Source organism: Salvelinus fontinalis, chromosome 7 (assembly GCF_029448725.1).
Source record: "Salvelinus fontinalis isolate EN_2023a chromosome 7, ASM2944872v1, whole genome shotgun sequence".
NCBI classification, from domain to species: domain Eukaryota; kingdom Metazoa; phylum Chordata; class Actinopteri; order Salmoniformes; family Salmonidae; genus Salvelinus; species Salvelinus fontinalis.
Window position 1 is genome coordinate 53,626,610 of NC_074671.1, and position 24,853 is coordinate 53,651,462.

Sequence of the window (24,853 nt, forward strand, 5' to 3'; positions counted from 1 at the left end):
TTATTAAATATCATTCTCAAACAGTCTCTGCTCTGTTCTATAGGAATAAAACTGAATCAGTGTCTCTCGTTTCTCAGAATCCTGGTTCCTGTTCCTGGTCACCTCTCGCTGGTTTGCCGTCCGCCTGGATGGCATGTGCGCCGTCTTCGTCACCATCACCGCCTTTGGCTGCCTTCTGCTCCGAGACCGTAAGAGACAACGGCACACAGAGCCAACACAATTACATTTAGCTGAAGGAGGCTATGAAAACTACAGCTTGTTGCCAGACCTAGAATAGAAATGATTTAACATTGGGTCTAACTAGTGTCCTGTTTGTTTCTCTTCTGGCCTTGTTAGAGGTGGAGGCTGGATCTGTAGGCCTGGCGTTGTCCTACGCTGTGACTCTCATGGGGATGTTCCAGTGGGGGGTACGGCAGAGTGCTGAGGTGGAGAACATGGTGAGATAACCCAGATATGTAGAGGAACACCTGTAATTACAATCAATCCCTTCAGAGATGCTACATGCTTTACAAACCCACCAGAGAACCTAGTCTGTAAATATGTTGATTGAGATGTGTAACCCAGTTCTCAGAACTATTAGTGGTGACTCTGAAAGTGCCTCCTGGTCTATTTGGCCTTTCATCTTGTTCATGCTGGTATTCATGCCAGGATGGAATGTTCGTCCATAACAGCTCTTTCAAGAATCCAGCCTGAGGGTTTTCTGAAGCTTCTTAATGCCGTTCTCTATAGTGCTTTTAGTTTCACGTTTTAACGTACTGCACAAGTACGGTGGAATGCCTTTTCTTGTTAGCTCTAAACCCAACAATGCAGTAATCATTGCAGTACTATAAAAATAACACATGAGAAATAAGAAGAACATGAGAAGTCGGTAAGCTATATTCGGGGTCAGTCAGTTCCAGTACCATATTTACAATGTGCAGGGATACTGGAGTGATAGGGGTGGGGTAACTAGGCATCAGGATATATGATAAACAGGGTAGCAGCAGCTAATATGACGATTGTGTGCAAATGGAGTGAGTGTGTAGAGTCCTGTGAGTGAGCATAGAGACAATTAAATACAAGGGTAACTCAAATAGTCCGTGTAGACATTTTGTTAGCCATTTAGAAGAATTATGGCTTGGGGATAGAAGCTGTTCAGGGGCCTGTTGCTGTCAGACTTGATGCACCGGTACTGCTTACTGTGCAGAAGCAGAGAGAACAGTCTATGGCTTGGGTGGCTGGAGTCTTTAATGTTTTTCTGGGCCTTCCTTCCTGGATGGCAGGGAGCTGGCCCCCAATGATGTACTGGGCTGCTTAGAGAAGCCATGCTAGTACAAAAGCCAGGGCTGTTTGACTGACGTAGTTAATTGACTGTCCTCAGATGACGTCGGTGGAGAGGGTGGTGGAGTACACAGAGCTGGAGAGTGAAGCACCCTGGGAAACCCAGAAGCGTCCGCCTCCTGAGTGGCCAAGCCAAGGCCTCATCACCTTTGACCGGGTCAGCTTCTCCTACAGCTCAGACGGACCTGTGGTCCTGAAGGACATGAAGGCCATGTTCAGGCCCAAAGAGAAGGTTGGCATCGTGGGCAGGACGGGTGCGGGGAAAAGCTCCCTGGTATCGGCGCTCTTCCGTCTGGCAGAGCCAGAGGGCAGGATCTACATCGATGGAGTTCTGACCTCTGAGATCGGCCTTCATGACCTGCGCCAGAAGATGTCCATCATACCTCAGGTAGCTACTGTTGGTGGTTCTTCTGTGGCTGCTCTGTCCCGTAAGCCTTCTGAATGTAGCAAAGGAAAGGCTTCTTGTTCAGATATGGGTCTGTTGGAGCTCATTACATTTTTCTGCTTGTGGCCCCTCTGTTCTGCAGGACCCAGTGCTTTTCACCGGCACCATGAGGAAGAACCTGGACCCTTTCAGCCAGCATACAGACGAGGACCTGTGGAACGCTCTCCAAGAGGTACTGCTCCTCAGACTTCTATTGATACAGTAACGAGATATACTGACACACATTTACATCAGGTTAATGGGCTTTTGGTGGCATCTGGCTCTTACTCCAGTAACTGTTTCCTCTCCAGGTCCAGCTGAAGTCTGCGGTGGAGGAGCTGCCCAATAAGATGGAGACGGTTCTGGCCGAGTCGGGCTCCAACTTCAGTGTGGGCCAGAGGCAGCTGGTCTGTCTGGCCCGAGCTGTCCTGAGGAAGAACCGCATCCTCATCATCGACGAGGCCACGGCCAACGTGGACCCCAGGTACTGAGCTTCCTCTCTCTCACACACACACACACGTTGCCATGTAGTACCTCCCGTCTGTCTTTTAGAGCTGGGCAGCAGAGGCAGCTGACATGCTTTAATGCTGCGTTCATAGCCAAGTGGGAAGGTGGTATTTATCACTTATGACTGGGAAAAATCCACTTGAAGGCCCCTCCAACTGGTAATTACTAGTGGGGAAACTCGTCTCATCCCTGAGCTCTGACCTTTCTCACATGCTGACCTCTGACATCCCCTACTAAGGAAATTCTCGATAACAGCATTTTTGGCAGTTAAATGAAACAGTAAAACCATACTTTAAAAAAAATAAAAAGCAACTTATGGTTTTCGAACATTAATTTGTTTACAGGCACGATGGCTGTAATTTTAGTTTGATGCAGCCTATGGTCAATTAGCCACTCGTCTTTTCTCAATTAGTTGAATGCATCCAGCTGGTAATTACCAAATTCCCACTTGGTTATGAATGCAACATAAGACTGGGAGGCATCTAGTAGTAGACAAGTGTGAGTGTGTTTCTTCCTCCCAACTTTGTGTGTCCTCACCTGTCTGTTTCTTGGCTCTGTAGAACAGACGAGCTGATCCAGAAGACAATACGAGACAAATTCAGGGAGTGCACCGTGCTCACCATCGCCCACCGCCTCAACACCATCATAGACAGTGACCGCATTCTGGTGAGAGCGCTCCACAGTTACACAATGATCACCCAACTGGTTACCTGTCTACTCTACAGTATTCTTTTTATATACACTACTGTTCAAAAGTTTTGGGTTCTTTAAATTGTTGGAAGAAAAGCCTTTTTTTTTGTCCATTTTAAAATGACTTCAAATTGATCAGAAATGCAGTGTAGACATTGTTAATGTTGTAAATGTCTGTTGAAGCTAGAAACCGCAGATTTTTTTTATGGAAAATCTACGTAGGCTTACAGTGGCCCATTATCGCAAACATCACTCTTGTGTTCCAATGGCACGTTGTTAGCTAATCCAAGTTTATAATTTGAAAAGGCTAATTGATCATTAGAAAACCCTTTTGCAAGTATGTTAGCACAGCTGAAAACTGTTGTCCTGACTAAAGAAGCAATAAAACTGGCCTTTAGACTTGTTGAGTATCTGGAGCTTCAGCATTTGTGGGTTCGATTTACAGGATCAAAATGGCCAGAAACAAACACTTTCTTCTGAAACTCGTCAGTCTATTCTTGTTCTGAGAAATTAAGGCTATTCCATGCGAGAAATTGAAGATCTCGTACAACACCGTGTATTACTCCGTCACAGAACAGCGCAAACTGGCTCTAACCAGAATAGAAAGAGGAGTGGGAGGTCCCGGTGCACAACTGAGCAAGAGGACAAGTACATTAGTATTGTCTAGTTTGAGAAACAGACCCCTCACAAGGCCTCAACTGGCAGCTTCTTTAAATAGTACCCACAAAACACCCGTCTCAATGTCAACAGTGAAGAGGTGACTACGGCATGTTGCAAAGAAAAAGCCATATCTCAAACTGGCCAATAAAAAGAAAAGATTAAGATGGGCAAAAGAACACACACTGGACAAAGGAACTCTGCCTACTAGGCAAGCATCCCGGAGTCAACTCTTTACTGTTGACGTTGAAACTGGTGTTTTAGGGGTACTATTTAATGAAGTTGAGGACTTGTGAGTGGGTCTGTTTCTCAAACTAGACAATACTAATGTACTTGTCCTCTTGCTCAGTTGTGCACTGGGGCCTCCCACTCTTTCTATTCTGGTTATAGCCAGTTTGTGCTGTTCTGTGAAGGGAGTAGTACACAGCGTTGTATGAGATCTTCAGTTTTTTGGGCAATTTCTCACATGGAATAGCCTTCATTTCTCAGAACAAGAATAGACTGACGAGTTTCAGAAGAAAGTGTTTGTTTCTGGCCATTTGGCCTGTAATCGAACCCACACATGCTGATCCTCAACTAGTCTAAAGAAGGCCAGTTTTATTGCTTCTTTAATCAGAAAAGCTTTCAGCTGTGCTAACATAATTGCAAAATGTTTTTTTTAAATGATCAATTAGCCTTTTAAAAATGATAAACTTGGATTAGCTAACACAACGTGCCATTGGAACACAGGAGTGATGGTTGCTGTAAATGGGCCTCTGTACGCCTACGTAGATATTCCATTAAAAATCAGCCGTTTCCAGCTACAATGGGCATTTACAACAATAAATGTCTGATCAAATTGATGTTATTTTAATGAACAAAAAATTTGCTTTTTCAAAAACAAGGACATTCCTAATAGACCCCAAACTTTTGAACGGTTTTGTGTGTGTCCCAAGGGCTTGTCAGGTCCTTTTTGTATCCCTAATGATACACCATCAATTACCTACTATATAACTTGACTCTGTTCCCAGGTTCTAGACGCGGGTCAGATCCACGCATACGATGAGCCCTACACCCTACTTCAAAACCACGATGGTATCTTCTTCAAGATGGTCCAGCAGACAGGCAGGCAGGAGGCCGTTGCCCTCCTGCAGTCAGCTAAACAGGTACGTAGCACACTGACTCAACAGAGCGTGTCTACTTCACTCTGTTCTCTGGCAGTGAAATAGCTTCATGTTCAAAGTGACATGCTACCACACAGATGTGTGGGAGTTGTGTTCTTGTGCATCCACCACCTGGCGTTTCAGGGAGGCATACACTAACACCGGTTGTCTCATCTTGATTCAGGCATACAATAGCCGGAGTCGTCCCAGTACGACCAACGGCGGGGTCGGCGCAGAAGGCAATTTGGTAATCTTTGAGACGGCCCTGTAACAACCCGGAGGAGGCTTTGACTATTGTTTTAAAGCCTGAAGTACTACTCCTCGGAGTCGGCTGGCACTGCAGTCCCATGGCATTCTCCAGTCTACCGAGATCAACAGTGCCTTATCACCCAGCAAAAATTCCATGTTGGAAACTCCAGTTGGACAGGAATCGCAACGGTTTGGTCCAGTGTGCCACAGGCCGAGTTGAGTTAAATCCACTTATGCAGTTGTAGGGATTTTTCCCCCCAAGCTAAAAAAAAGTTGGGAAAGTACGTGGTGGGATAACACTAAATGTTAACCGTCCCTTATTTATTTTTGTATTTTTTTATCATTATACGAACATGCAGTAACCAATCGATTTAAAGTAATAACCATCGAGACCCATGACAATTGATTGTATAATCGTGACTTGACTGATTTGAGACAGACTTGCGTATACAATTTACAAGAGCCAACATTTGAGGACTCTTTCCTTAGATTCATTTGTGGCCAATTTAATATCCGATTTGTAAGTAAATACTACGTAATGTAGTTTAGTGCTTTCATTTTTTTGCAGCAGTTTTAGATGAATCATCTCTGTATAAGTCATATTTACTATAAATGTAATTTGTATTCAAAGTAAAAACGTAAGTGATTTGGTATGGCTAAATAAATCTCATGTAAAGTGTAACTTTTTTTTGTATACCAGTGATTTGTCTTTATTTTTAACAACTTATTTGCACCAGCAGCTCCAAATGCATTATTTACTGTAGTTACTGCATCAATGTACCAAATAGGGTTTGCGAATGTCTTCTGAAACTCAATACTCAGGTAGTTTGAATATGAATCCCACTAAATATTTAGTCAAAAGGGCAATTTCTCAGGCAAAAATGTTGCAAATACTGTCTGGGAGTGGCCTGAGTGGGAGGGGAAAATTGGCTTATTGGCAGAGGTTTGGAACGCTCTTTCTTATTGGTCTAACTCATTTACCGCATGGTGATGTCACCATGGAAAGCCAAAACTCTATCCCAAAATAGGCTGATATTTCAGCCTGTATTTTCAAACAGCTCTTACACTACAGGGGCATCATCATTTTCATAATTTCAGTTACTCCAACCTCAGTATAGAAATGTTTTATAAAACAGGAAAATCATTTTTGACTGCACTGGGTTAAGAACTGGTTAGTCATGTAGATTAGAAATGTGATTAGTGAGGAATGTTGGGTAAGGTTGAAAAACAAGTCGTGCGCCCGATTCAAACTGGCAACCTAACCTAGGAAAATCACGTTTCGCTGCACTGGGACTTGAAATGGCGTATACGGGGGCTTTTTCTGGCTTGTAATTGACTGTATGTGCCTTTTTATATTCAGCATTGATCCTCATCGTCAGGTCTTGTCAGATGAGTTTACATGAATGAATATCACTTCTATTTCTGAGTGATTTAAAGGCTAGATTCAATCTGTAGCGCAGAAGATCCCCATTATAGCACGATTGAAATGTAAAGGTCCTTTCTGAATAAGCTGACGAGGTGTTAACTTTGAATACAGTCCCTGTGCACGCGGGAACATAGGAAATCGCGCTATAGCGTGGAACTAATGCCATACGGATTAAATAAAGCTACTAATCGACTTGTTTTATAATTTTTTTTAAATCAGCTCGTTTCACTATTGCAACTGACGTGGTGATATGTTTGTGAGGAAAGTCACAGGACTGATGAATGTGGTTTTCCTTATTAGATATTTTTCTGTCGAGGTCGGAAAGTTCAGGAATAAGGGTTGGGTTAGAAAACAAAAAAAAACACATTTGAACCTCTGACCTTCTGATCCCTGTATCGAGTCCACGGTGCCATCGGGGAGACCACCACACTGGTTGTATCACATATTTAATGCTGTTCAGTCCGTTAGTCATGTAGATGAGGAATGTTGGGGAAGGTATAAAAACAAGGGCACATGCCGGATTCAACCTGGCAACCTAGCCTGTCACAACCTGGCAACCTATCCTGTCACAACTCGTGTTTAACACCCCCCCATCCCTAAAATGCTGTTCTTTATTTGACTCTCACCTCTTGCAAGCTCTGCCCACTGACCATTGAGCTTTCATCCAACCATTCACATTTGTCCTCAGAACAAGATTGGCTAAGGAACACTCTACTGCTGTGTTTAGACAGGCAGCCCAATTTGGATATTTTTTTCAGGTCTGAAAAAGATCTGATGCGATTGTTCAAAAGACCAATTAGTGGAGAAAAATATCAGAATTAGGCTGCCTGTCTAAACGCAGCCTACTTGGCCTTTTATATAATGCATCCTCCTACTCACATTGCGCAAGGTTCTCCTTGGATAATCATGATTATCACAAAGGAATTTCAAAGTATTCACTGCAGAATGTCACCGATGATGCATTTAAATACTTGTCAAACCTGTGTATATTTGATTTATCTAAAGGTGGATAGTGTAACACTTTAACTGTGTGTTTGAAGAGGGTAAAGGGAAATAATTGTGGAAAGAGGCTTACAAAACCAGCTTGTGAAAAGGAAAAGATGGTGTGAAATTGAGGCGTTATCACTTTGGTCCATTTTCTTTAGTCAATACTGATTAGTATTAACTCCAAAAGAAAAGCAACTACATGTTTGCTTTGAAGACGTGACATGAGACAAGACAATTAAGTTTGTTTGAAATGTAATCTTCATTTTAATACAAACTTCACTGTGGAAAGAACATCCATATCTGAAACTTGAAAAAGAGGTACTATGTTGCTATAGGTACATATAAGAATACCTTTGGGAAAACAATTTTAATTTTACATCCACTACAAAAAAAAATTTAAAAGCAAAACCAATGGAATCAAAATTATACATTTTCTAAATCTAAAGTCAAGGTCTCTATACTGCCCCATTAGGGAATAAGTCAAAGTTCAAGATAAGTTCAATGCATTTTCACATTGACGGGTAGGTATTCCTGCTTTTAAATGATCTAGATTGTCATCACACAGCTTTCACTCATGCAAACAACATGAGACATACATGGGTTACTCACTTTGGTCAAGTTAATCCTCATGAGAATAATGTATGTATGTCTTTTCATGTGCGTACAATGGTGAAGTGTAATTTTCTATTGCACGTATATGAATACACACGCCAATTAATTCTATTGCCCAGTAAAGTGATTGCATAAACAGTGCAGCATGATGTCAGGATACTGTGCAGTAGAATACATCAATAGGAGTAGCAGCAGTTCAAATAGTAAAAGATTGAGGCACAAAGTATGAAAATGCAATGCTACTTCCATTGTTGTAACACTCTTCTTATGATTGTCAATGAAAGTAGTATTAAATATGCAACACACATCAGCAAAGTGTCAATAAGGAAATACATTTTGCTTCCTTATTTAAATAAAAAAAACTGATAAAGCACATTAAAGTCAGTTCCAGAAATCTTTCCTGATTTTGCATGAAAACAAGTAATCAACAACTTACCATTAAAATTACTCTGCCTGCGTTTACACAGCCAGAGTAATATGAAAAGATCTGATATGATTGGTCAAAAGACCAATTAGTGGGAAAAAATATATAAATTGGGCAGATATCACATATCTCTTTCTGCTCGTCAAGTCCCTGCACCGTCACACAACCGTCTCAAAGAAGGCCATGGCCATTTTTGGACCATGGCTGTTGCCGTTGTTCATATACGCCTGAATGAAAATATTGTGAACTGTGTCATTGACTTGGTAGACATTTTCAGTTGGGCTATCAGAATTCACCAAAAGTCTAATATACCAGTCAAGTCATTAGCCATGGCAATGATGGAATAAATGATTTAACAAATTATACCGATTTTCTGGCCAAACTCTTGAATAAATTGTTAGTGCATTGATTAAACTAAAGACATTAAGTTGAGAGAATGTGTGCGCGCTGGGTTGGGATGCAGTGTTAGTGCTCACCTGTTTGGCTGATTCAAGCAGGGCAGCTGCCTCTGCCTTGCCCATCTGCTGGACTGTCCTGTAGAGGGCACTTTCCTGGTTCTGAAGCAGGACGTACGGCTCGTCAAACTCCTGGATCATACCAGCTCCTAGCACCTGAAGGCAGGGTCAAAGGTCAGTAAGTCAACCTGGCTGGACTGAAATTCTATAGGGTTCCCAAGCAGTTTCACTCAGGCCCCTTTCCAGCATTGGGAAACATCCGGTGCCCCCTGTCTGTTTCTGTGGGCACAAGCACTGTTCATGACACAAACTGTTCACACCCCTCTTGGCGGAGAGAACATGTTGCAGGTTTAAAGCTTATTTCCTGCAATTCTATACATTTTGCCATGGAATGGAGACATTTTTTTGCCATTATAAAACTCAAACATTACAACAAAATCAATAGGCAAAAAAATGTTAGCTGACATGGCCTAGTTGAATTGGACATTTCTGACAAGTTATAAATAGCTCTCTAAGGTCTGCAATGACTGACACAACGAGGATAACTGCTGATGCCCTACCCAATTTCAAAATTGCATTCTACTATTACAACTTTCAGGAGTAAGTTTAAAGCCCCCCCTCTCATTTTTATCTTGTGTGTGAGACAGATTTGATCTACTTGAAGGTAAGAGCTCTCACCAGAATGCGGTCACTGTCTATGATGGTGTTGAGGCGGTGGGCGATGGTGAGCACGGTGCATTCCCTGAATTTGTCTCGTATTGTCTTCTGGATCAGCTCGTCTGTTCTACAGAGCCAAGACACAGTTCAGGAAAGAGACTCGACCAAGATAAAGAAACTCAATCACGCTTTGCTTGACTACTAGATGCCTCCCAGTCGTAAAGCATTTCAGCTGCCTCTGCTGATCAGCTCTAAAGGACAGACTGTGTGTGTGTGTGTGTGTGTGTGTGTGTGTGTGTGTGTGTGTGTGTGTGTGTGTGTGAGTGTGAGAGAGGCAGCTCTGTACCTGGGGTCCACGTTGGCCGTAGCCTCGTCGATGATGAGGATGCGGTTCTTCCTCAGGACAGCTCGGGCCAAACAGACCAGCTGCCTCTGGCCCACACTGAAGTTGGAGCCCGACTCGGCCAGAACCGTCTCCATCTTATTGGGCAGCTCCTCCACAACAGACTTCAGCTGGACCTGGAGAGGAAACAGTTACTGGAGTAAGACCCCGATGCCACCAAAAGCACACACACTCACACACATTTACATACAGGTTAATATCTCGTTATTGTATCAATAGGAGTCTGAGGAGCAGTACCTCTTGGAGAGCGTTCCACAGGTCCTCGTCTGTGTGCTGGTTGAAAGGGTCCAGGTTCTTCCTCATGGTGCCGGTGAAGAGCACTGGGTCCTGCAGAACAGAGGGGCCACAAACAGAAAAATGTAATAAGCTCCAACAGACCCATATCTGAACAAGAAGCCTTTCCTTTGCTACATTCAGAAGGACTACGGGACAGAGCAGCCACAGAAGATGCTCCCACTGTTAGCGACAGTACATTTGGAAAGTATTCAGACCCCTTGAATTTTTCCACATTTTGTTGCGTTACAGCCTTAATCTAAAATTGATTAAATTGTTTTCCTCATCCATCTGCACACAATACCCATAATGACAAAGCGAAAACAAGTTTAGACATTTTTGCAAACAAAAAAAATTATATACTGTACCAGTCAAAAGTTTGGACACACCTACTTATGCAAGGGTTTATCTTTATTTTTACTATTTTCTATAGTGAAAACAAACTATGAAATAACACATTTGGAATCAAGTATATTTAATCCATTTTAGAATAAGGCTGTAACGTACCAAAATGTGGAAAAAGTGAAGGGGTCTGAATTCTTTCCCGAATGCACCGTACCTGAGGTATGATGGACATCTTTTGGCGCAGGTCATGAAGGCCAATCTCGGAAGTCAAAACTCCATCGATGTAGATCCTGCCCTCTGGCTCTGCCAGGCGGAAGAGCGCCGATACCAGGGAGCTTTTCCCCGCACCTGTCCTGCCCATGATGCCAACCTTCTCTTTGGGCCTGAACATGGCCTTCATGTCCTTCAGGACCACAGGTCCGTCTGAGCTGTAGGAGAAGCTGACCCGGTCAAAGGTGATGAGGCCTTGGCTTGGCCACTCAGGAGGAGGATGTTTCTGGGTTTCCCAGGGTGCTTCACTCTCCAGCTCTGTGTACTCCACCACCCTCTCTACTGACGTCATCTGAGGACGGTGAATACATTACCATATCAATTAAACAAACCTGGTTCTAATCTCGTCTACCAGCCCACTCTGAGACTGGGAACGTGGTTAACCTTGGTCTTATGATAGTATGGCTTCTAAATTATAAAACTTTATAGAACTTCAATAATCCTCACCCTGTTTTCTTAAGTGAGCTGTTTCAGCGGAACATTCCTGAATTACAGGATGCAATTAAAACCCTTTGATTCCAATTAATCTTATTTCTACAGGTCACTGGCGCAGATCTCTGGGTTTGATTATTTTCTCTGTGGATATTCATTCCCAGGTAAAATCCTTCACATATTGTAAAAGGGCCTGGGGAGCTGAGGGATGGACAATACCAGAGTTAGGACTTTGATGTGATCTTACCATGTTCTCCATCTCTGCACTCTGTCGAATGGTCCATTGGAAGTTCCCAAGAAGGGTGACAGCATAGGACAACACCAAACCCACAGCTCCCGCCTCCAGCCCTGATTAGAACAGATAAGAACATTTACTCAATTAATTGGCTACATAGCATGTCATCAACCAGAAGCCATGGATTACAGGCAACATCCGCACTGAGATAAAGGCTAGAGCTGCCACTTTCAAGGAGACGGACACAAATCCGGACGCTTATAAGAAATTCCGCTACGACCTCAGATTAGCCATAAAACAGGCAAAGCGTCACTACAGCACTAAGATCGAATCCTCTGGCACCCGTCAGATGTGGCAGGGCTTGCAAACGATCACGGATTACAAAGGGAAACCCAGCTGCGAGCTGCCCAGTGACGTAAGCCTACCAGATGAGCTAAATGCCTTCAATGCTCGCTTCGAGGCTAGCAACACTGAATCATGCATGAGAGCACTAGTTGTTCCAGACAACTGTATGATCACGCACTCCGTAGCCAACGTGAGTAAGAACTTTAAACAGGTTAATATTCACTGCAGGACCAGATGGATTACCATGTGTACTCAAGAGTTTATGTTGACCAGCTGGCAAGTGTCTTCACTGATATTTTCAACCCCTCCCTGACCTAGTCTGTTATACTTACATTTCAAATCAGACCAGCATAGTCCCTGAACCAAAGAACGCCATGGTAACCTGTCTGAATGACTATTGCCCCGTAGCACTCACATCTGTAGCCTTAAATGCTTTAAAAAGCTGGTAATGGCTCACATCAACACCATCATCCTAGACACCCTGTACCCATCCAATTCGCATACCACCTCAACAGATCCACAGATGACGCAATCTCTATTGCACTTCAGACTGCCCTCTCCCACCTGGACAAGAGGAACACCTATGTGAGAATGCTTTTAATTAACTAGAGCTCAGTGCTCAACACCATAATGCCCTCCAAGCTCATCACTAAGCTAAGGACCCTGGGACTGAACACCTCACTCTGCAACTGGACTCCCTGACAGGCCGCCCCCAGGTGATGAGGGTAGGCAACAACCCATCCAATCCACTGCCCCTCAGCATGGGGGCTTCTCAAGGGTGCGTGCTTAGTCCCCTCCTGTACTCCCTGTTCACCCATGACTGTGTGGCCGCTCATGACTTCAACACCATCATTAAGTTTGCTGAAAACACAACGGTGGTAGGCCTGATCACAGACGAAGATGAGACAGCCTATAGGGAGGAGGTTAGAGACCTGGCAATGTGGTGCCAGGACAACAGCCTCTCCCTAAACATCAGCAAGACAAAGGACTTGATCGTAGACTTCAGGAAACGGAGGGCCGAGCATGCCCCCATCGACAGAGCTGTAGTGGAGCGGGTCGAGAGTTATGTTCCTCATTGTCCACATCACTAAGGATCTATCATGGTCCAAACACCGACACAGTTGTGAAGAGGGCACAACCATGCCTCTCCCTTAGGAGGCTGAAATGATTTAGCATGGGTCCTCAGATCCTCAAGTTCTACAGCTGCACCATTGAGAGCATCTTGACTGACTGCATCACTGCTTGGTAAGGCAGCTGCATTAGCTTCCAATTGCAAGGTGCTACAGGGGGTAGTGTGTACGGCCAAGTACATCACTGGGGCCGAACTCCCTGCCCCCCAGGACCTCTATACCAGGCGGTGTTAGAGGAAGGCCCTAAAAATTGTCAAAGACAATGTCATAGACTGTTCTTTCTGCTTCGCATGACAAGCACTAACGATGCTGGGACTAACAGACCATTGAACAGCTTCTACCCAAAGCCATGACTGCTAAATAGTTAGTCCGGGTAGCTATTTGGTTAACTATTTAACTATCTGCATTGACCCTTTTTGCACAAGTTCTTTGACTCATCACATACGTTGCTGCTATTGTCTATTATCTATCCTGTTGCCTAGTCACTTTATTCCTAGTTATTTGTACATATCAACCTCAATTACCCCGAACCCTTGCACATCGACTCGGTACTGGTACCGCGTGTATATAGCCAAGTTATCATTATGTTTTAATTTTTACTTGTGTTATATACTTTTCTAACATTTCTCTATGTTATGTCTGCATTGTTGGGAAGGGATTTATTTTATTTCCTTATTAATTCTGTTTCTTGACATAGCTTGGAAAACTGTTTGGCCCCAAGTGTAATATCAATTGTTGTTAGGGAACAGGCAATGAGCCAAAGAATTTGAGCAGAAAGATTATCCAACCTTGAATTCCATAATTTTTTAATGTCATAATATATAACCAACATTGATTTCTACCATTGTGTAACAGCTTATGTAATGGAATCATGGGCCCCTTAAAACTTCTTCTTAATAGGGGGCGCTATTTTCACTTTGGGAAAAAATTGTGCCCAAATTAAACAGCCTTGTACTCTGTTCTAGATCATATGATATGCATATTATTATTACTATTGGATAGAAAACACTCTGAAGTTTCTAAAACTGTTTGAATTATATCTGTGAGTAAAACAGAACTCATTTGGCAGGCAAACTTCCAAACAGGAAGTGAAAATTCTGAAATGGGTCTCTGTGAAGGGCTTCGCCTATTCAATTGCCTTGTATTTATGGATATGTATGCACTTCATACGCCTTCTACTAGATGTCAACAGGCAGTAGAACGTTGAATGAGGTGTCTAGCCTGATGTGGGACCGAATGAGAGCTTTTGGAGTGACAGGTCAGCCATATTGGCAGTATTTTGCTGCGCACCTACGTGCACCATATCGTTGTTTGCAATGCCTTAGGTAGACACGAAGAAATGCTCTGTCTGGGACGTTATTGGATACATACGAGAAAAACATCCTAAAGATGGATTATCAACTGAGTTTGACCAGTTTATTCGACTTTTATTATGACATTTTGAATGTTTCGATCCATGCATCAAACTTTCATGGACACGTGAGCTCCACTATGCCAGCCAAAGTTGCTAATTCGACAGAAGAAATGGACATTCTAAAACAAAACAACGATTTGTGGAACTAGGACTCCTTGCACTGCATTCTGATGAAAGATCATCAAAGGTAAGGGAATATTTATGATGTTATTTCGTATTTTTGTTGAATATGTTGACTCCAACATGGCGGAGAATGGCTGAGCGCTGTCTCAGATTATTGTATGCTGTGCTTTTTACTAAAGTTATTTTTTTAAATCTAACACAGCGGTTGCATTAAGAACCAGTGTATCTTTAATTATATGTCCAACATGTATTTTTCAGCAAAGTTTTTCTGTTAGATTACGTGACTCTCCAAAATTTCTCCGGACAATTTGGAGCATTTTTGCGCCATGTTCACAATGTAAAACCAGGATTTGTACCTATAAATATGCACATTTTCGAACAAAACATTAAATGTATTGTATAACATGATGTTATAAGACTGTCATCTGATGAAGTTGTTCAAAGGTTAGTAATTATTTTTATCTCTATTTGTAGGTTTTGTGAAAGCTATCTTTGCTGTGAAAAAATGGCTGTTTTTTTTTGGATATGGTGGTGAGCTAACATAAATATATGTTGTGTTTTCGCTGTAAAACAGTAAAAAAATCGGACATGTTGGCTGGGTTCACAAGATGTTTATCTTTCATTTGCTGTATTGGACTTGTGATTTCATGATATTTATATGCTATTATTTACTTGCTAGGCTATGCTAATCAGCGTTTCTGATGAGGAGGATCCCGGATCCGGGAGGGTGATTCGGTAGAGGTTTTAAGGCACTGGTCAAAAGTGCACTACATACAGAATAGGGTGTGACATTTAAGCAATAATAATTTATCCTCTTACCATCTCTGAGGAAGAGGCAGCCGAAGGCGGTGACAGTGACAAAGGCCGCGCAGATTCCATCCAGTCGGAGAGCGAACCAGCGAGAGGTGACCAGGAACAGGAACCAGGACTCTGTGTGCAGATCCTGATGAGCGTCAAAGGTGTTCTGGAATCTCTCCTCGGCTCTGAAGGCTCGGATCGTCCACAGACCTTGGAGGGACGAGGACAGGTGGGAGAAGACGGGACTCCGAGCTGCAGAACACAGGAAATTCATCAACACACACACGCCTGCAGACACAAAAGGAAATCATACACATTAATAGAGCAAATGTACAATTATCATTTGTCCCTTGCCTCCCCTCACTGTCCCAGTCAGTCCTGTCACTCACTGGTGGACTCCAGGCGTTTGACGTCCCGTGACGTCTGCAGGAAGTAGCGCCTCAGGAACAGGAAGACGATGAGTAGAGGAACCACAGGAATGAGGATCCAGGGCATGACTGCCGCTGCCACCGCCACCACGCCGATATTCTGCAGGATCAACTGTGGAAAATCGGATACACCCCAGGAGATATGAAGAGATGAAAAGATTCAGATACTGGATTGGGAAATCTATATCCGCCTGCCAAAATACATAGATGTTCCCCTCTAGGGCTATACACTTTGGAGGGATGAACAATTATACAGAATAGGGTGTGACATTTAAGCAATAATAATTCAACCTCTTACCATCTCTGAGGAAGAGGCAGTCACTTACCTGACTGAAGTCAACAAAGGTATTAGGTAACATGGAATCCAGCTGGCCAATGTCCTTAGAGAACCTGTTGAGAATTCTTCCTGTGACAGAACAGGAGGAAACGCGAGGACGTAATCTACTGGGCAACAACTGGTTGAATCAACGCCGTTTCCCATGTCATTTCAACAAAAAAATTAAATGTGGTGGTGACTGATCAAATTGGAAAACAGACAAGATTTTTTTTAAAGTCATCAATGTGCTAAGAATGCTATATTTTGGATGACTATTCCCTATTGACATTTGGCATTTAGAAAAGAGAGGGAGAGAGGGAGAGCTTTGCGGCAAACTTCTTAGAGGAACATTTCTGTCTTTCCATGTGCATATGTCTGTCTATTAAACCTTTAAATATAGAAGTTGTTCACCTTGTATTTTGCATCAAGTATTTCTCTACAACTTGACCAGTTTTCAATTCCTAACAAACGTAAGGGAATTTTGTATTTTTTTCACCCAACTTTTAACCCAAATCCAATGAGGGTGAGATATATTATATACAGTTGAAGTCGGAAGTTTCCTACACTGAGGTTGGAGTCATTAAAACAAATTTTTCAACCACTCCACAAATTTTTTGTTAACAAACTATAGTTTTGGCAAGTTGGTTAGGACATCTACTTTGTGCATGACACAAGTCATTTTTCTAACAATTGTATACAGACAGATTATTTCACTTATAATTCACTGTATCACAATTCCAGTGGGTCAGAAGTTTACATACACTAAATTGACTGTGCTTTTAAACAGCTTGGAATATTTCAGAAAATGATTTCATGGCTTTAGAAGCTTCTGATAGGCTAATTGACATCATTTGAGTCAATTGGAGGTGTGCCTATGGATGTATTTCAAGGCCTACCTTCAAACTCAGTGCCTCTTTGCTTGACATCATGGGAAAATCAAAAGAAATCAGCCAAGACCTCAGAAAAATAATTGTAGACCTCCACAAGTCTGGTTCATCCTTGGGAGCAATTTCCAAACGCCTGAAGGTACCACGTTCATCTGTACAAACAATAGTACGCAAGTATAAACACCATGGGACCACGCAGCCTTCATCCTGCTCAGGAAGGAGATGCCTTCTGTCTCCTAGAGATGAACGTGCTCTGGTGCGAAAAGTGCAAATCAGCCCCAGAACAACAGCAAAGGAACTTGATAAGATGCTGGAGGAAACCGGTACAAAAGTATCTATATCCACAGTAAAACATGTCCTATGTCGACATAACCTAAAAGGCCACTCAGCAATGAAGAAGCCACTGCTCCAAAACCACCATAGAAAAGCCAGACTACGGTTTGCAACTGCACATGAGAACAAAGATCGTACTTTTGAGAAATGTCCTCTGGTCTGATGAAAGAAAAATAGAACTGTTTGGCCACAATGACCATCGTTATGTTTGGAGGGAAAAGGGGGAGGCTTGCAAGCCAAAGAACACCATCCCTACCATGAAGCACTGGAGTGGCAGCATCATGTTGTGGGGGTGCTTTGCTGCAGGAGGGACTGGTGCACTTCACAAAATAGATGGCATCATGAGGGAGGCAAATGATGTGGATATATTGAAGCAACATCTCAAGACATCAGTCAGGAAGTTAAAGCTTGGTCGCAAATGGGTCTTCCAAATGGACAATGACCCCAAGCATACTTCCAAAGTTGTGGCAAAACGGCTTAAGGACAACTAAGTCAAGGTATTGGAGTGGCCATGACAATGCCCTGACCTCAATCCCATAGAAAATGTGTGGGCAGAACTGAAAAAGTGTGTGCGAGCAAGGAGGCCTACAAACCTGACTCAGTTACACCAGCTCTGTCAGGAGGAATGGGCCAAAATTCACCCAACTTATTGTGGGAAGCTTTTGGAAGGCTATCCGAAACATTTGACCCAAGTTAAACAATTTAAAGGTAATGCTACCAAATACTAATTGAGTGTATGTAAACTTCTGACCCACTTGGAATAATTCTCTCTACTATTATTCTGACATTTCACATTCTTAAAATAAAGTGGTGATCCTAACTGACCTAAGACGGGGACATTATTACTTGGATTAAATGTCAGGAATTGTGAAAACGTTTAAATGTATTTGGCTAAGGTGTATGTAAACTTCAGACATCAACTGTATATACACACTACACCAAATAGAAATCAAAACTAAATGTTAAAATTACATCTGTTCCCAGTGGGAAGAGAACATTTAACCCATCTCACCCTAACCGGTTTCAAAGCATTTTGAGGTCAGGAATCAATTCCAAGTAATTGTATTGTACTCAACAAGAAAAAGACAACACAAACAGATTCTATTTCACAGGGGGGTTTCTCACCAATTGGGTTGACGTCAAAGAAGCGTACAGGTGTCCGGAGGATAGAGTTGAACATGCGGTTGTGCAGAGACTGAGCAGCTTTCACCAGCACATTGAACATCACCAGACTCCTGGCAAAGCCAAAGATGACTGAGGCCAGAGTCAAACCTGAACACAGAGAAGGTGACTTGTCACGATTTTCCAAAGCTTCCTCCGAGGGAAGGGGACAACCTCATACTTACTTGGAAAATATTCCCATTTTTTGAAGGGAAACGTAAATATAGAGTATATGTAGGAATGCTCTTCCTCTGTATACCTGCATAAATACCCATGTAGAAACTGAGGTCCAATTCTTGAGTGATGTTGAGGCCATTGTGGACAATTACAGTGCTGTTAATATTGAGTTTCTCCTGCTCTCCTGCCCTGCCAATCAAACAGCATTGTTACTTGAATGTTCACAATGCTATGGTCCAACTGAACTGTGAAACAAATAATGTACTACTGTAACAATAGAGGCTTCTCACCAATAGGCCAGCCACCAATCCTGAAGAACATACGCTACCTGTAGTTGACAAATTACATTATAGTTGGTTCGATCATTGCAATGTCATTGGTTCCAATGCACTGATCTGTTCAGAGTTAAATTTTGCACACATCTATCAGAAGTCAAAATGCTTGTATTTACTGTAGATGCTATGAGGTAGAATGGTGACATATGGCTATTCACTGCCTGACATTTTGGATGCGTTAATACCTCCGCGATGAGACTGAGGAGGACTGTGCCCAGCATAACCAGGATGCTGGCTCCTGCGTTTAAGTACTTGAAGTATAGGCTGGCGCCGATGTTGCCCTCCGATCGGCTCTCCTCTGCTACTGTCTGGACAGGCTCCTCCTGGGAGGAGACATGGACAGATAATACCCTGTTAACTAAGGGACGAACAACCAGGCACACTTCAGAATGAAAATCTTCATTGTGACTGTATCTAAGGGCTTGAATGGAAGTGAGTGGGGTTTGGACCCACCGGAAGCTGTTCAGCTCCATCTTTAACAGAGTGCATGGAGGAGGTGTGGGAGACCAATGAATTCCGGGAGGAAATTGAGTTCTGGGAAAAGGCGTGTTTGACCACTGAGTGATTGTTGTTGGCTTGTGGCTCCTCCTCCTCGTCCCTCTTCAGCAGGGAGGTGAAGTCAACCCCAGAGTGCTGCAGCTCGGAGTATGTCCCCCTCGCTACCACGTGACCCTGAGACACACACACACACACACGTCACACCCTGCCCAACTTCTGGAGTCTGTATTCATATGTAAATGTATATGCCTTTGGGTGAACTATTCAGTTCATGAAGATTGACAGCAGACATGTGTTATGTGCTCAACAAATTAAAAGGTAAGCAGAAATGCACCTGTGGTCATACGTAGGTTACAAAGCATGTGTAGAATGTTAAACCCTGCCAGGAACACACCTCCTTGAGGACGAGGATCTGGTCGGCTGCTTGGAGGTACTGCAACTGGTGGGTGACCAGGATGCGGGGCTTGTTCTTCAGAATACCACAGATACACCTGGACACACACGGAGAGACAGACAGACAGACAGGATACAGACACATGGAGACAGACAGTTTAAGTGCAGTTTCAACCTGCTGGTGAAGGCCTAAGGCCTGTTCTAACGTCAGAGAATCCACATGACCCTGAACATCCTTTTACTTGTAAATGCTATACAAAAACCCATTACTGCCCTAAAGAAGCAGCCAGTAAGTAGACCTAATCTGAGTCTGGGAAGAATGTAGTTCAGTTGTTCTAAAGGATAGTGGGGTAAGTTGAGCCAAAGGGTTAGTTGAGCCACCCTTTGTTTCTAGGAAACCATATGCAAAATGAATCATGTGACCAAAAAAAATAAACGTCCTCTCACTGTCAACTGGGTTTATTTTCAGCAAACTTAACATGTTTAAATATTTCTATGAACATAAGATTCAACAACAGACATAACTGAACAAGTTCCGCAGACATGTGATTAACAGAAATGGAGTAATGTGTCCCTGAACAAAGGGAGAATCAAAAGTAACAGTCAGTATCTGGTGTGGCCACCAGCTGCATTAACCTCTCTTGGGCACGTGAGACGGTAGCGTCCCACCACTTCAACAGCCAGTGAAACTGCTGGGCGCCAAATTCAAATACAGAAATACTCATTATAAAAATTCAGAAAACAAAACATATTTTACATAGGTTTAAAGATTAACTTCTTGTGAATCCAACCACGGTGTCAGATTTAAAAAACGCTTTACGGCGAAAGCATACATTACGATTATGAGAACATAGCCCACAAGACAAATCATTACAAACAGTAGCCAGTCAGATAGAACAGTTACACAATTTAGAAATAGAGATAGAATTAATCCCTTACCTTTGATGATATTCATATGGTTGCACTCAGCAGACATTCATTTACTCAATAAATGTTCCTCTTGTTCGATAAAGTCTCTTTATACCCAAAAACCTCCGTTTTGTTTGCGCGTTTTCTTCAGTAATCCACAGGCTGAAACGCAGTCAAAACAGGAAGACAAAAAAATCCAAATTGTATCCGTAAAGTTCATAGAAACATGTCAAACGATGTTTATATTCAAACCTCAGGTTGTTTTTAGCCTAAATAATCGATAATATTTCAACCGGACGATAACGTCGTCAATATAAAATGTAAACAAGAAACGCACTCTCTCGGTCTTGCGCAGGAAAAAGCTCCGAGAAACTTTAGGGTCCACTCATTCAGACTGCTCTTACTTCCTCATTTTTCGGAATACAAGACTGAAACACATTCTAAAGACTGTTGACATCTAGTGGAAGGCATAGAAACTGCAAGTTGAGTCCTAAGTCAAGGGATACTGTAATGGCATTGAATAGAAAACTACAAACCAAAAAATAAAATACTTCCTGAATGGATTTTTCTCAGCTTTTCGCCTGCCAAATTAGTTCTGTTAAACTCACAGACAATATTTTAACTGTTTTGGAAGCTTTAGAGTTTTCTATCCAACTTTAGAGTGTTTTCTATCCAGTTATATGCATATCATATCTTTTGGGCCCAAGAAACAGGCCATTTAATTTGGGCATGCATTTCATCCAAAATTCCAAATGCTGCCCCCTACCCTAGAGAAGTTAAGTACTGCAGTGCATCTCCTCTTCATGTGCTGCACCAGATTTTCCAGTTCTTGGTGTAAGATGTTAACCCACTCTTCCAACAAGGCACCTGCAAGTTCCCGGACATTTCTGGGGGGAATGGCCCTAGCCCTCACCCTCCGATCCAACAGGTCCCAGATGTGCTCAATGGGATTGAGATCCGGGCTCTTTGCTGGCCATGGCAGAACACTGACATTCCTGTCTTGCAGGAAGTCACCCACAGAACGAGCAGTATGGCTGGTGGCATTGTCATGCTGGAGGGTCATGTCAGGATAAGCCTGCAGGAATGGTACCACATGAGGGAGGAGAATGTCTTCCCTGTAACGCACAGCGTTGAGATTGCCTGCAATGACAACAAGCTCAGTCCGATGATACTGAGTCACACCGCCCCAGACAATGACGGCCCCTACACCTCCAAATCGATCCCGCTCCAGAGTACAGGCCTCGATGTAACGCTCATTCCTTCAACGATAAACGCGAATCCGACCATCACCCCTGGTGAGACAAAACTGTGACTTGTCAGTGAAGAGTACTTTTTGCCAGTCCTGTTTGATCCAGTGACGGCGGATTTGTGCCCATAGGCGATGTTGTTGCTGGTGAGGACCTGCCTTACAACAGGCCTACAAGCCCTCAGTCCAGCCTCTCTCGTACCGGGTTGAACTCGGACAGTTGTTGTTTCCATCCTGTACCTGTCCCGCAGGTGTGATGTTTGAGGTGCAGGTGGTGTTACACGTGGTCTGCCACTGCGAGGACGATCAGCTGTCTGTCCTATCTCCCTGTAGAGCTGTCTTAGGCGTCTCACAGTACAGACATTGCAATTTATTGCTCTGGCCACATCTACATGCCTCTTTGCGGCATGCCTAAGGCACGTTCACGTAGATGAGCAGGGACCCTGGGCATCTTTCTTTTGGTGTTTTTCAGAGTCAGTAGAAAGGCCTCTTTAGTGTCCTAAGTTGTCATAACTGTGACCTAAATTGCCTACCGTCTGTAAGCTGTTAGTGACTTAACGACCGTTCCAAAAGTGCATGTTCATTAATTGTTTATGGTTCACTGAACAAGCATGGGAAACAGTGTTTAAACCCTTTACAATGAAGATCTGTGAAGTTATTTGGATTTTTTTATAATTCTCTTTTGAAACACAGTTTTAGGAAGAGGTCATAATTTCATAGTTGCACCATACCTCCCCAAATCATCTTGCTGTTCAATGTGTAAATGTATATTTTTAAACTGTAGTGCGTAGTTTTATGTTGTAAATGGGTCTGAAACTTTGTGAGCTGCTATTTTGTCTCTTGTAAAGTCATTATTTATCTCAATGGGACGAGTCCAGTAAAATAAAGGTTAAAAAAATACAACCTGTTCAGCTGAAACTGTGGTTCACTCACTGTTCAAACAGGTGTCTCCCAACCTCAGCATCCACAGCACTTAGAGGGTCGTCCAGCAGGTAGATATCAGCATCCTGGTACACAGCCCTGAGACACAACAAGGCTTTCAGATAGAGACTGGAGGATATTCTTCTATAGAAAGTACCTCAACTCATTTCTACTCTGGTATGAAGTGGAGCTGTGGTCTTACCGGGCCAGGTTCACTCTAGCTTTCTGTCCCCCACTGAGGGTGGCTCCTCTGTCCCCTATCAATGTCAAGTCCCCGTCTGGCAGCAGCTCCATGTCCTGAACACAGAAGTGATAACAGCGACAACAGGGGTTAACAGTCATTGAGCACAAAGCCATTACAACCACTGCAAAGCTCCTAGAATAAATACCATGAGCGCTCCATTCAGTGTGTCTTACCCTCTTGAGGGCGCAGGCTCTCAGGACCTTCTCATACTTCTGAGGATGGAGCTCTTTGCCAAACAGGATGTTGCTGCGGATGGTTCCAGGGAACACCCAGGGCTGCTGGGAGGCGTAGGTCAGCTGACCTTTGACCCTCAACACCCCCTTGTTATGAGGCAGCTCCCCCAGGATAGCGCTGAGCAGAGAGGACTGTGGGAGATGGGAGGGTAAACAAGTGAGCTGGCTGATATGGCTTACTACATATTTTACTATATGTACTGTGTATAAGGCTGTGGCGGTCACGAAATTTCATCAGTCGGTGATGGTCAAGCAAATAACTGCCGGTCTCACGGTAATTGACCGTTAATTAACGTAAACACATTTAGCATCTCCTGGCTTAAACACACAGCCTACAAGCCACTGATGCAGACCGTTGGAACATCTACATTTTAAAAAGTCTAATAAATATAGCCTACACCCTCACAATAAATCCATTATTTATTTTAGACAGGTCTAAAGAAACATGATATGAAGAAATGTAGTCTATTTCAGAAGAACAGAATGGCATACTCTGAGTTATCCTTATGTTAGGTCCTCATCTGGCTATGCCATATGGCTGTGGGCTACACTAGTTCATTTAGCAGACAAGAATTGATTAGAATTCCGTGGCATTATTTTATAGTATGAAGAATACAATTGAACAAAGATGAATAAAATATATTTTCTCCAAACGATTTGAAGGAGTGCGCACATGCGGCTATTCCGTGTTGAGCGGTTAACAAAGATAGGTACTCCTATATGCTTAATATAGAATTATTAATGTAACTTTAGCTGTTCTACAAATGTTGGACTATATGTTTTGAGTTTGAATACATTGTAAGGCTGCATGATGTGACTCTACTGATGATTTGAAAAACGTTGCATGAAAGGCATGAGCTCTGCTTAGTTTTTTTACACCGGCTGTGCACACTTCATCACCCTCATTCACAACTTGACAAGCACTTGATAATGCCTCGAATTTCCCGGTGGCATTCCCTTACATCCCGTGCAACTATGATTACAAAAAGTGATAATATATAAAAGTGATAGGGTAATATTGTCACCCATCTTGATCTAACATTGTCTTTACATATACTAAAGCTGTCGAGACAAAGGGTGAGACTTTGAAGAATCTCAAATATAAAATAAATGTTGATTTGTTTAACACTTTTTTGGTTACTACATGATTCCATATGTGTTATTTCATAGTTTTGATGTCTACACTATTATTCTACAATGTAAAATAAAGAAAAACCCTGGAATGAGTAGGTGTGTCCAAACGTTGACTGGTACTGTATGTGTGAAATGTTGTTTTTATTTAAAATGGACCATTATCATGCACCGGTCTCAAAACAGTGGCAGGGGAAACAAATGAATGTAATCTATGCACTTAAATAGCGAATGGAGGACGCTTTCCCGTGGTTCATTTTGTTGGCCAGCCAGGTAGGCTATACTCCTGTTGTAAAGAGAAGCAATGTGCTTAATATTAGGAA

The 24,853-nt window shown here is 42.8% G+C and overlaps 2 protein-coding genes across 3 annotated transcripts in view; one reads left to right on the forward strand and one right to left on the reverse strand.

Moving 5' to 3' along the window:
- The window catches only part of LOC129859686 (ATP-binding cassette sub-family C member 4-like), a 28,152-nt gene extending 22,481 nt beyond the window's left edge, over positions 1-5,671 (forward strand). Inside the window, exons 23-30 of the mRNA XM_055929753.1 lie at positions 78-188; positions 337-437; positions 1,361-1,708; positions 1,848-1,937; positions 2,056-2,228; positions 2,812-2,917; positions 4,609-4,743; positions 4,925-5,671. Coding sequence (XP_055785728.1) covers positions 78-188; positions 337-437; positions 1,361-1,708; positions 1,848-1,937; positions 2,056-2,228; positions 2,812-2,917; positions 4,609-4,743; positions 4,925-5,011 — 1,151 coding nt within the window. The 3' untranslated portion in view covers positions 5,012-5,671. The remainder of the gene's footprint in view (positions 1-77; positions 189-336; positions 438-1,360; positions 1,709-1,847; positions 1,938-2,055; positions 2,229-2,811; positions 2,918-4,608; positions 4,744-4,924) is intronic.
- Positions 5,672-7,642: 1,971 nt separating this feature from the next.
- LOC129859687 (ATP-binding cassette sub-family C member 4-like) overlaps positions 7,643-24,853 on the reverse strand; it is a 42,372-nt gene continuing 25,161 nt past the window's right edge. For both annotated transcript variants that reach the window (XM_055929754.1, XM_055929755.1), the window contains 19 exons: positions 23,340-23,531; positions 23,125-23,219; positions 22,935-23,021; positions 19,848-19,944; positions 19,409-19,627; positions 19,141-19,278; positions 18,911-18,948; positions 18,703-18,809; positions 18,408-18,554; positions 16,073-16,152; positions 15,708-15,858; positions 15,340-15,570; positions 11,521-11,621; positions 10,786-11,133; positions 10,191-10,280; positions 9,897-10,069; positions 9,572-9,677; positions 8,915-9,049; positions 7,643-8,665 (listed from right to left, as the gene is read on the reverse strand). In XM_055929754.1, coding sequence (XP_055785729.1) covers positions 8,597-8,665; positions 8,915-9,049; positions 9,572-9,677; positions 9,897-10,069; positions 10,191-10,280; positions 10,786-11,133; positions 11,521-11,621; positions 15,340-15,570; positions 15,708-15,858; positions 16,073-16,152; positions 18,408-18,554; positions 18,703-18,809; positions 18,911-18,948; positions 19,141-19,278; positions 19,409-19,627; positions 19,848-19,944; positions 22,935-23,021; positions 23,125-23,219; positions 23,340-23,531 — 2,604 coding nt within the window. In that variant the 3' untranslated portion in view covers positions 7,643-8,596. The remainder of the gene's footprint in view (positions 8,666-8,914; positions 9,050-9,571; positions 9,678-9,896; positions 10,070-10,190; positions 10,281-10,785; positions 11,134-11,520; positions 11,622-15,339; positions 15,571-15,707; positions 15,859-16,072; positions 16,153-18,407; positions 18,555-18,702; positions 18,810-18,910; positions 18,949-19,140; positions 19,279-19,408; positions 19,628-19,847; positions 19,945-22,934; positions 23,022-23,124; positions 23,220-23,339; positions 23,532-24,853) is intronic.